The 12,408-nt window shown below is 49.4% G+C and overlaps 1 protein-coding gene across 3 annotated transcripts in view; it reads right to left on the reverse strand.

Annotated features, from left to right (window-relative positions):
- Positions 1 to 3,454: 3,454 nt before the first annotated feature.
- Positions 3,455 to 12,408, reverse strand: part of SRGAP3 (SLIT-ROBO Rho GTPase activating protein 3) — a 262,285-nt gene continuing 253,331 nt past the window's right edge. For 2 of the 3 annotated variants that reach the window (XM_047849973.1, XM_047849974.1), the window contains 2 exons: positions 11,650 to 11,977; positions 3,455 to 8,821 (listed from right to left, as the gene is read on the reverse strand). In XM_047849973.1, the coding sequence (XP_047705929.1) occupies positions 8,408 to 8,821; positions 11,650 to 11,977 (742 nt within the window). In that variant the 3' untranslated portion in view covers positions 3,455 to 8,407. The remainder of the gene's footprint in view (positions 8,822 to 11,649; positions 11,978 to 12,408) is intronic. The other variant, XM_047849975.1, reaches the window with a different exon arrangement.

The following is a 12,408-nucleotide window of genomic DNA, read 5'->3' on the forward strand; positions in this document are numbered from 1 at the left end:
ATTTGGGCTTGCTCCAAATGTGGTAGCCAGCAAATGGCAGAGTCCTATTTCAAGATTTTTCCTTAAAACTTATTTGGTTCAACCATTCCTCAGATGTTCTACCACCTGCTTTTCCCAGACAGTGACAGATGCACCAAAACTCTTCAATGAGTAGACGTGACCAGGGGCTAATACAGGAGCATTTGTCAGTGCTTGGATGGTCGGGGCACATTATATAGCTCTTACTTTCTAGACTTCAAACCACCCTGAGAAGTAGTCTCTCATTAGCCCCACATTACTGAAGAAACAGAGGCTCCAGGAGGTCACTTGCCAAGGTCAACCAACTGATACAAGTGAGGGCTGGGGGCCACACTCAAGTCTGTCTGAACACAGGGCCTGCATACTTGCATCCATACCCAAAAACTCAACAGCATCACCCAGTCAGTGTAGAATGTGGGAGTTGGGTGTGCTAGGGGGGGGTGTTGGGAGGAGTAGCTAGATCCCAGGGAACATGGGCCTAGGGCTAGGAAGGCCAGAGTTGTCTTCTCTTCCTTAATGTGGTCCTGGGCCTTTGGGCAAGTCCTGGCTCCTCTCTGTTCCTCAGTTTCCCCATGTGGAAAATGAACATCTCACCTACTATAAATCTGTATGTCCTTTGGGGAGTTGGATTAAAAAAATATGAGAAAATAAATATGGCATGAATGCAAAAAGTCCATAATAATCACTCCCTTCAATATTAGAGTTTAAAAGAAATAAGTAAGTTATAAGAGTCATCATGGGTTTCCAGGAGAAGCTGGCATAGAGTTTAATCTTAAGGTAGTTGTCAGAGCAATGATGCCTCCCTACATCCAGGATTTTGGGGGCCACATAATCCTGCCTGGCCTAGAAGGGTTGAACCCAAAGGTGATTCCTGTATTTTGTCTTGCGGGCAGAGTGGCAGAGGAGGCAGGTGTGGGCTCTGGCACCAGAGAAGTTATGGAATCCCAGACTTAAACCTCCTGCACATCAATTTCCTCATTTATAAAATAGGGTACTAGGGCACCTGGGTGGCTCAGTCAGTTAACAGTCCCAACTCTTGATTTCAGCTCAGGTCATGATCTCACGGTTTATGGGTTCAAGCCCTGCAATCAGGCTCTGAGCTGATGGTGTGGAGCCTGTTTGGGATTCTCTCCTCTCTCTCTCGTTCTCTCTCAAAATATATAAAATAACAAAATAAAATAAAATAAAATAAAATAGTTACTAACATAATTTACACCTGTGGGTTGTTTTAAGTGTTCAATATAAAGTATGTGAAGTACTTTGTTCCGTGTTTTTAAGAAGAACATAGAGTATGCACTCCATGAATATTGGTTTTATTATTTTTTTAATGTTTATTTTTGAGAGAGAGAGAGAGAGAGAGAGCATGAGTAGGGGAGGGGCAAGAGAGAGGGAGACACAGAATCCAAAGCAGTCTCCAGGCTCTGAGCTGTCAGCACGCGGGGCTCGAACTCACAAACCACGAGATCATGACCTGAGCCAAAGTTGGACACTTAATTGACTGGTGTCCCAATTTTTAAGTTTATCTGTTGTCCATGCATAAGTGTAAAGCTTTAGTGTATTTGCATGGGTATTTTTCTAGGATATCAGTTAGCTACTGTTGCATAACTGATCACTCTAAAACTTAGTCAATGGAAACCACCTCCATTTATCATTTATCATGGGTCTGTAGGATGAGGACAGCTCCTAGGATCTCTTTTGGGCAGCTATTCTTTTCCCCATACAGAGTTTGGGTGGTTTTGACACCACTCTTGAAACCCAGGATTGCTTAGGCCCACTGGCCAATCCTATCCCTTTGGCCTGCTTCAGGAGCAAACCTGCAGCTCAGTCTGGCCAGTGTGCAGCGAACCCGAGACCTGTACTGATGCCAAGGAGGTGCAGACAGCCGCCTGGCCATCACAAGATACCAGACAGCCTGTGTGGCCATTAAATTAACACGCAGAGCTGAGTAGAGCCGGCCTGAGGGAAGCAGAGGACCACAGCCTGGAAGCAACAGTCACATTCTCATATCCTCCCATATTTGAAACCAGTCGTAGCCTAGAGTTTCCTGTTATGTGAGCCAATAAATTCTCTTTTCTTAAGGATGTTTGGGTTGGATAGTCTGTCATGTGCCAACGAAGAGTCCTAAACAGATCGGCCCAGAAATGGATAGTCCAGCAATGGACTGCTTTGTTGGCTAAGAAAGTGGACAAGTGATGCCCTTTCTTTGCGCCTCTGTGGCACAAAGGCACTGTCCTATGAACCATTGTCACAGTGAATAGAAGTTAATTTCGGAATTCTGGAGTGATCATTTTGTGCAAATGGACTGTGAGCAGCTTGAGGGTAGGAACTGGGTCTCACCCACCTGTTTCCCCAGAAGCTAACTCAGGGCAAGATGCACCCAAAGGTGCTTCCTACACTCTTGCTGAATGAATGAGAGGCTTCTGACTTGAGGCTCTCAAGTGAGCATGGTTGCTACGGGCGAGTGAACAGATTGTGGGGTGCATACAAAATTTAGACTGTCGTAAGGTTTCACAGTACCGGAGCCTGGAATTAGCAAAGGGCCAGCACTGAGTGCTGAGAGCTAGGGTGGGAATAATGGATTCCCTGAGGCAGGCAGAAGACCTCATTCTCTTCTCTTCTGTAAAGAGGCGCCTGCATAAAGATCCACCAGAGGGTTCATCAGAAAGGAAAGGCCCAGAGTGGTCCTTGACTGTGGCAGGCAGCAAGTTACCTTAATCATGAGATCCTACCGCCAACGCTGGCATAATGGCCATGCTCAATGACAGGCAGTATGATGATCTTGTAAAGAGAATGGCTTTGGAGTCAGACAGGGCTCCTTCACTTCCTTCTAACCTTGGACAAGCCATCTAACTTCTTAGAGCCTCAATGTCCTCATCTGCAGAATGGGATTTAAGAAGGGTACTTACCTTCAATAACTGTTTTGAGAATTTGATGAGAAAATGCACTTCTAGGGCTTTAATCTAGTGCCTGGGACAGAAATAAGTGATCAATAAACTTCACACACACACACACACACACACACAGAGGGAAAAAAATCCAAGGGGCAGTATCACATGTGTATAGACACAAATGCTAAAATGGTCCATATGCCTTCACACAGGCACTCAGTATCCTGTGGCCTCTGTAGATGACAGCTCCTTCTCTCATTTCCCTCTGCTTTGACATTTCCAGTTTCTGCCTTCCCAGCGGGCATCCCACAGTTACCTTTTCCAATTAATTCTACAGGTGAATCAGTCCTCCTTGGAACGTTGGCCTTCACCTTGTTGGATCTGAGCTAAAGGATATCTCAGGGACGGCTCCTGGAGGCAGCACACAGTGTGGACTGGAGGGTAGAAATACCCCTCTGGGACCTCCCCAACCCCCCCCCCCCCGCCCCGTGCCACCTCACCCTTTCAAAAAGTCACGGGAGCATGTTTGAGAAAAGTTAAGCTGTTTTATTTCACAGGATAGCTCCACGTCAAACCAGCAGGCACCATCAGAATACGCAACAGACACTCTATAGGACGGGCGTTTGGTGTAAGGTAGAGAAACGATATCCGGAAGAGGGCAACACTTATCATCACATGGGGACAGGCAACCAGCAATTTCCTAGGGTTGTTTTCGGTTTGTTTTTTCCTGACACAGTTTAGGGAGGAAGGAAACCAAAGGAAACTAAATCGACCAGCCACTCTGAAGCAATCAGAACCAAATCTATTGCCAAACCGTGTAAACAGTCACACTGCCGGGAACTAGAGCCTGAGCAGAAACTCTAGCCAGAATCTACTTCCGTCTAAGGAAGGCAAAGTGCACTCTGGTTGCTCTGGTTCAAGGAACAGCTTTGTTATTTGCCTGGGACAGTTCACACAGAAAGGAGGTGTCAGCAAGGGGCAGCGGTGGCCATTCGGCCAGTCCCAGAGGATGGGACAGCGGGACGTTGGCAGATCAACCTCAGAGAAGCCGGGAGGAGTCCGACATGACAGCAAAGTCCCTTCTCTCAGCTCCCCTGGGCAGCTTTGGGTATGTGGGGAATTCTCTACACGGCTGCTCAGAAGAGAGGAGACCCCAGAGAACCGGGGAAGTTGACATGAAACGTCAGCATTAGCTCTGCATAGCAGAAAATCAGCTAAGCAACACCTCGCTCACCCCTTCCTGCCTTTTCCTCCCCGCCCGTCCTCCCAAGCCCAACAGGGCCTCCCACCATGGTTGTGAGCCAGCCATTCTTCTTTCTGGGATTCTCAGGAGAATGAGGCATTTGCTCTAGTGTGGAACCATCTGGATGTGTGAAAAGTTAGGAATAGAAAGACTGAGAGGAAGAACCATTACATTAGTCCTTGTGGTTTTCCATCAGCCGTATACGTGTGCGGAGTGCCGAGTAACGACCAGGCCACGGGAAGTCTTCTGCGTTCATGCCTCCTGAATGAGAAAGAAATATACCCAACAAGGCACTCCAGGGGACTCCAACAGAGAAGCAAGCCCCACGTAAAGGCCCTTCCCCACGCTGGCTCCCCTTTGTGTACCACAAACCAGTTCTGAAGTGTTTATAAGGCAGATCTCTGAACTGCTGGTTCCAGCCGGTGTAGCCAAACTATGGCTCCATTTCCCTGTGTCTCTTCCCACTCGGATTTCTTCGTTGAATAGACACCTTTCATCCCTTGGGAATCCGTTTCTCTCCTGCCCCTTGGCCTGGTGACCTCGGAGAAAAGACTCCCAAGTCTAATTCCCGAGCTTACAATTCCCTCCAGTTGTGCGCTCTGTCCGGGGTTCAAAAGGCGCTTCAAGGTGAGAAATCGTTAGCACTGAAAACAAGGAAAGGCAAGAATTTTTCATAGAATCCCACAGCTCAGAGCAGCTCTTGAAGAGGAAAGGGGAATAAAGGGAGAGAAGGAGAGTAGGGTAGGAAGCACGGCTTGTTCTCAATTTTATCGGAGAAAGGTCTTTAGCGGCGGCTGGGCCCCAAGGCCCAGGAAACTAGACCAGGAATGAATTGTCTTTGGTCAGTTTTAAATGAACATCTTGCTGGTTCATTCCTAAAATAGACTAAACATCAGTTACACATAAAGACAAAAGGCTTGACCTCAGGGTAAGTCAAAGGTTAAGAAAACAAATCATTCTGTGAAGAAGAAGGAAAAAAAAATGCCCGTTATCAACGAACTGATCAGTACAGCTCTCAGTAATGGCGATGAACAAGTAGGTAACCACCACTCCCCCTTGTACAATTGGTTATATTGAGGACTACTAACTAGGTTACTACATTTCCCCCACACTCACTGTACAGTTAGGTTTCTGGTATTTGTTTTTTACATTGATCTATCTACTAGGTGCAAAGATTTGGTGAGTGGCATTGGCTATAATTTAATTGTAGCCTTTTTAAAAAATTACAGTTTCACATTGTAACAGTTACTTTCCAGCATTTAAGCAAATACAGCAATATATAGTGTGGACTAACACAGGCAGGAGTCAGGAGGAGACTGCGATGCTCAGTGACTGTGGATGGGACGGGGTGTGCATGGAGGGTGGTGGAGACATGCATAGCGCCAGATGAGGAAGGAGGGGGGTCGTGGTGCAGGAAAGCATTTTTCCATTTGGTTCTGCGTCAAGGGTCAGATCTGGGGCTGGATGAGTGGGCTGTGAGCTTTCCTACATGTGAATCATCGGCTAATTTCCCAACGGAAAACCAGGGACTTAAAAGAAAACCGCAAAGACTCTCGCCTTCAGGTGACTTGGTGAAAGGCAGACAGATCCATTTTCAGTAAGGAAAAACTCAATCTATAGGAATATCCACGTGGTCTGACTGGTGTTCTACAGATCAGGCAACACGCTCAACTCAGACTTTCGCTTCTCATCGGTTAGCCGTGTCGGATGATGTGACATTTTGCACAGGAGGTGACTGCGTTTAAGGTCTGGGAATATCTCTGGGGTAGAAATGGGAAGTCTTGTCTCCTGGCCGGAGAGCATAGCATCCGCCCAGGCAAGCGCCCAACAGGGCCCTCACTCGCTGCCGTCTGTTAAATCTTGGGCAAGCCATAGCACATCCCCAAGGCTTCGCTTTCCTCCCTAAGCTGTAAAATGGGGTTAGAGTCATCTGCTCAACGGCAGAGGGGCTCCTAGCTGCTTCTGAGACTCTTTCATTTCCAGGAGCTAAGACAGAATCTGCGGTTTTAGGCAAAACAAGGATGTTTATCATTGACCTCTCTCTGGCACTTTTTGTGCCCTTTCTTGACTCTTCCTTCCACTGGGTGTGCTCACTGCCAATGCTTCCGATGAGACAGAATGGCTTACTGCTCCTGCACGCTCAGGTTATCAGTGACTTACTAGATCCCTCCCCCTGGGGTGTATTTACCTTTTTATGGAGGACCAGAGGAGAGGGCAAAACTTAGTCTAATGGGGTGAAATGGTAATGACAGAATTTCAAGCATCAGTGTGTGATTTTTCTGTAGGGCTGTGCTTCAGGGCTCTTATGAAACTACTAGGAAAATTCCACCACCCACTTCTCAAATGCCATTAGGAGGCTTCAGAAGGAAGATCCTGGATGGGTTTATCTAAAAGACTTACCTTGCTAATGATAATAAAAGGAGCAACCATGTTGGCACAGTGCTTTCCGGCTTCCAGAATTTGCTCGCCTACATTTTATCTTTATTCCCTTCATTTTACGGAGCAGGAAACTGGGGCTCGGTGAGGTGAAGTGACATGCCCAAAGTCCCACAGTTCCTAAGAGGTGGAGGCTGGAACTCAAACACAGGACTTCTGACTCCAAACCACAGGCATGGAGATACACTCAGAGAAAGAGAGGGTGCTTGAGAACAGCAAGGAGACCCTTGGCATGAGGGGGTGAATAAAAGTGGTCCCCTTAGGATGTGATTCGCCTACGTCCCATCATCCAGAAACAGGCTGTCTCTGGAAAATGAAAAGATCAAAAAAAGGAAGTAAAATGGAATGGAACAAGAGTGATCCAGAAGGCCTCTTCCCCGCTGAGAGGCAGAAGTCTAGCTCATAATTCTTAAAAATCACTCACCTCAGTTCTATCACCACATTTTCAATTATCTCCAATGTTCTGGAGGTGGTGGGGGTGGGCGGGAGTGCAGGGGCTAGGAAGGGAAGGGAAGGTAGAGAGGAAAGCCATTTCATTTGCATGATGTCAACCGAAGTGTTCTCTAGGACAGAAAGTGCCAAGGATGGCCCCTCTTTGGCCCCTGCTGTGAGGTTCCTGCATTTCACGCAGGAGGGCACCAGCCAGAGTGGGTCGCGGACTGATTTTAAATTAAAATGATGTGACTGAAAGCCTCCTTGCCTGTTTAGTTCCAGATCTGACACAGTATAATTAGTAGAAAGAAGAAAAGAAAAAATTAAATATTTTGAAAATGGTATAAGTTAAACCTCTATAGTTACTTTATTCCTACAGCGTGTCTAGGCTTTGAAGTGTTCCACACCATTGTTTTTGTTTTGCCTTTTTCCCAACCACACAGAACACTGTGCTGCGATGGGGCTTAGGTTCTCACTATCCCCTTTTTCTACATACAAACACAAGGATGCTGTGGTCAGGGGCCTTCTCGCCAACGTCCTCCCGTGCCTTCGGGGGTACGGTTGGCCCTTGGCCTCCGGGTGGAAAGGCAGGGTCTCTGGGGTGGACGGGGGGGTTCTGTGAAGGGTTCCCCACCTCTAGGAGCAGCCTGCTTGGGGTGCTGCCTGCCCCACCCTTCTGTGAGGGGCAGACTGTTCTGGAAGGCCACGACTTCTGGAGACAGTGGGAGACTGTTTTTTGTGTATTTTTTCTGCAGGTTAGTGGTGTATTGCTTCATCCGCAGTCACTGAGGCCTCTAACTTCTCCCAGAAAGGTCCCTGCAAGTCCCACCAAGTAACTCAGCGGGAGGTGTTTGGTGGCATGGGTCTGAGGTAAATCTAAGTTTCATAAAAAGAAAAAGGAGATCCTATATACATTTAGTTGTGTGTCCAGATCTAGTATATGTATATAGATGCATAAATATATATATATACACACACCTACAGACATATACATACATGTATGTGTGTATATATGCACACATATATATACACACATATTTATGTATGTAGAGAGAATGTGGAGAGAATCATTTTCCAGTGACCATATGCGGGGAAGCCGTTTAACATTTTGCCCCAATCTTAGGAGATGCTCTAGTGGGGCCTCCTGCTCCTGCACCTGCACCCCTCTGGGCGCCTGCTTACACACGGGAGGTCTGCGGGATTCACATGGCTGAACGTGAGCTGCGGCCAGTGCCTGGGCCTCAGCTCTGCACAGACGCGCTTCCAGGCGGACCTTCTGGTCCCCACCCGACAAGGCCGGGGGCACTGGGAAGGCCGCGGAAGTCACAGAGGCCGCCCTCAGCCACGGCGGGCCACGGTGGGCCAGGGCGGTGCCGCCCCGTCCTGGAGGTCACATGGTGCCCGACTTGTCCGCGGAGCTGTTGGGGAACATCTTCTCCGTGGGCGTGACGGCCGGGCTGCCCACGCCCGAGCTGCTGCTGCTGCTGGAGCGATGCTGGACCACCGGCCGCACGGGCCGCATGGGGGGCGGGCGCAGCTGGGCGCCGGCCAGACGGGCGGACAGCGCTGGCTTGAAGGTGGTCATCATCTCGGTGGACGAGCTGCTGCTGCGGCGCATGGCGGCATCGGGGTCGCGGATGACGATGGTGTGCAGGGGGCTGGCGGGCTCTGAGCTGATGGGGCCCGGCGGGTTTTTCAGGGGCTCCAGGGTGTCCAGCACCACATCTGGCGCCTGCTTGACCGTGTTCTGTCTCTCGAGCTCCCGCAACTCATGCAGAGCCGTGCTCATGGTCTTCTCGATGTCCTGGGGACAGAAGGAGCTTCTGGTCAGCACAGTCTGGAGGCCTAGGCTCCAATCCTTCCTCGACTGCTAATCAGCCTGTGGGCTGCTTAGGGAGGTATCCCCACCCATGAACCTCATGGCTGGGACAGAGAGGAAGTCTCCAGGGTGTCCTATGACCAACTGAGGGAATCCACGTGGGCATCACCTGCACACTTGCCTGCACAGGGACCTGCAATGAGGGCAGGTTAGCCTACTGGTTGAGAAGGCAGGCTCTGGAGTCAGACAGACTTGGGTTCGAATCCTGGCTCTGCCACTTCCTTGCCATGTGACTTTGGGCAAGTTACCACAACTCTCTGAGCCTCAGAATTCTCATCTGTGAATATCGATCATAATAATATGACTTCAGGGTGTTGATGAGCATGTTGAATGATACAGCCCCTGTGAAGAGCTTGGCACAGTACCTGACATATAGTCAGTGCTCACAAATAATAATGGCAGTAACAGTGGTAATGATAAAGCACCAGTCCAAGCTTTTTCCATTTGTACCTCATTTAATCCTCACACTTAGAGGGTAGAGCTACCCTTATGCTCATTTCACACATAGGAGAATGGGAGCTCATCCTGGGCAAGTAACTTGCCCAAGGTCACATTGCCAGCTAGTTGCACAGCCCAACTTTCAACCCAGACAGTGTGTCACTAGAGCCTAGGCCTCTAACCATTATGGTTATTTTGAAAAAAAATCTGTGGGGTGCCTGGGTGGCTCAATCAGTTAAGCATCTGATTTCAGCCCAGGTCATGATCTCACGGTTTGTGAGTTGGATCATGAGTTCGAACCCCGCATCGGGCTCTGTGCTGACAGCCCGGAGCCTGGAGCCTGCTTCGGATTCTGTGTCTCCCCCTCTCTCTCTGCCCCTCCCCCAATCATGCTCTGTCTCTCTGTCTCTGTCTCTCTCTCTCTAAAAGATAAACTTAAAAAGATTACATTAAAAACAATTCTTGCCCGTAGAAAAATCCCTTGGAGGTTATATATCAGAATGTCCACAATGTTCACTCCAGAATAATGGGACTTTCTTCTCTGTATTATAATCAGAAAAGTTTGCTTTCAAAAGTATAAATTTTAAAAAGCAACAAAACCCCTCATCGTCCTATGTAATTCCTGGGGATGCTGTAATATTAAGAGCTCATCAGTAGGAGAGCACTTTGAATGACAGACAGCCATTAAGGCACCTTCATTCCACCTTCCCAAGGCCTCTGTTCCTCCTTGAGCCAGGAGGGGGCGCTGCAGTAGGACATCAGCATTCGACCCAGGAGCCCTGTGCTAGGGTAAAGGGCCTGTAATTTTTTAGTGAAAAGACTCCTCTGCCATTTGCTTGCTGTGCAACCCCAGACAAGCCTCAGGCCCTCTGTACCATACTTTGCTTCTCTGTTGAAAGCCCCTACATTTGCTGTGAAGATGGGATGAGATAATGGATGTGATGGAGCTTTGTTAACTGCCAGGCAGTGGGTTTTTAAACTCCCTTTAGCCAGAGTCCTTGGCTCACACAGGTGTTACAGGGATGCCTCCACACCAAAACAGGCACAAGGAGCTGCTGAGGCTGAGCTAGGCCAGAGCCCAACCAACCCAGCTACTGAATGTTGCTTCAAACCGCTGCTACAAGGCATGCTGCACAATGTCTGGTGAGGCAAACCCAGGAAAACTGCAAGTCTTGTCATACTGATGGCCTTGGTGCCTGGAGATGTCCTGCTGGCTCCTCTCTGCAGTCATGCCCTCTTTTTACCCTCTCTCCTCCCCCGGCCCACAGGCGGCCTCCTGCTTGCCCTGGGCCCACACAAAAGGCTCCAATCTGGCACAGGCAGGGTCCCAGCCTATCCTGTTTGCTTTGTTAACAGACTATGGTTGTCTGGTTAATGGCTAATAGTAGCTTTTATGCTTCCTCATGACATTTTATCCCTTGCCCAGAACACAAGCTACTTTAAGAAGAGGCTTTATGTGCCTTTATCCAAAAAGATTAGCTGTGGGGGGCCTTCTATATGAGGGGAGAAATGGCAATCCTCTCCCCACCTTTGCTATACCCCAGCCTGGCAGTGATATCACAGGCTTTCCACAGCCCATACTGTTTAAATGAAGCTCCCTATAGATTTCACTGCTATTCCTGCTCTACTCCAGCATGAACTGAAACATAAAACTTTAAAACACAAAATGTAATGATCACCCCTCTCTACCATCCATCCCCACCACCATTCTCCCCTGGCAGAATGTGAGCCAGAAAGACAGAAAGCTCAGAGAAAGATCAGCTGAGGAGTTTAGGCATGAGCCTTGCATTAGTCTGAGAGGTGATACGGCAATCTGCAGAGTGGGGCTGCAGAAAGGCCCTAGGGGAAGACGGACAGCGGGGGACAGGGCCTGGGTCCATTTTAGGTCACCACTGTACTCTCAGTGCCTAGCACAGTGACCGTCACACAATAATGTTTCTCAATAAAGGAATTAATGAATGAACAGATGAATGAATGAATGAATGAATGAACAGATGAATGAATAACTCAACTGTGCCATCTTGTGGAGACGCCTGTCATTACCACATCCCTCTCCTCTGGCCTGCCCCCAGGGCAGGAATCCCTCACTCCAGCCGTGGAGACTGGAGGTCTTCAGTTTTTACAGGATCCCTAGCTGGCTGTACCCATCCAGCTTCCAAGCCCATGGGGAGGCCAGCTTGCTATCTCTCTTGTATTCTGGCTTAACCCTGAGCCTACTGCGAAGGGCAAAAGGGGCTCCCCAGTCCACAGGCCCCCACCCCGCCGCCCCTCTAGGGTTCTCAGCTGGCCCAGCCTGCCTTCCCGCTGGCCCTTACTTCTGCCAGGGCCTCAGCCTCCAGGGACTTGTGGTCCCCCAGGCTGCTGTGCCTGGTGGAGCCGCATGTCGACCTCATCGAGTGCCCTTCGGAGAGAGCCTTCTTGTCAGGGTAGTTGATGCTGCCGGCACTCCCAAATGTCGCCATCCTCCGCTTCTCGGGGCTCTCGATCCTCCCCCGGGTGAGGGGGATTTTGTGGGGGCTGCTGGGGCAGGCGGCAGCCCGGGGCGGCGTGTCTATGCTGGGGCCCAGGCCCCGGGGCGGGCTGTGTGTGTCGCCCCCGCTTCGGCGCCTGGGGATGGCCGCTCCATCAGATCGTAACCGCACTCTGCAAAGGAGCCAGGGGGCAGGGGCATGGGGCAGAGGTCAACCCTGGCAAGTCTCAGAACAGGCCAGCTAACCCCAGGCCACACACTACACACTAGTCTAGGGAGCAGGTATAGTAAAGCCTCATTCAGCCAGACTCAATTGTGCAATGAAAGCACTGGCTGAGCGTGTAACTTAGTGGCAAGGGGCAGGTTTAAAATGCACAAAATGAAGGAATCGGAAGCATTCTGCTTCCAAACTGCAGACGGTGGTGCTACTAATTACACAATGAATCTTGTCTACATGTGTAGCCAAGGCCAGGAGAATTTCAACCTGGGAACGCTTTGGTGATGGTTAGTTGGGCTCATGATATGTTCTTAAGTGGTTCAGACATTTCCATGATTCTGAAGGGCTTCTTAATTGGTCTGAAGCATTGAGGCTTGACTGTACCAA

Source organism: Prionailurus viverrinus, chromosome A2, assembly GCF_022837055.1.
Source record: "Prionailurus viverrinus isolate Anna chromosome A2, UM_Priviv_1.0, whole genome shotgun sequence".
In the NCBI taxonomy this organism is placed as follows: Eukaryota; Metazoa; Chordata; class Mammalia; order Carnivora; family Felidae; genus Prionailurus; species Prionailurus viverrinus.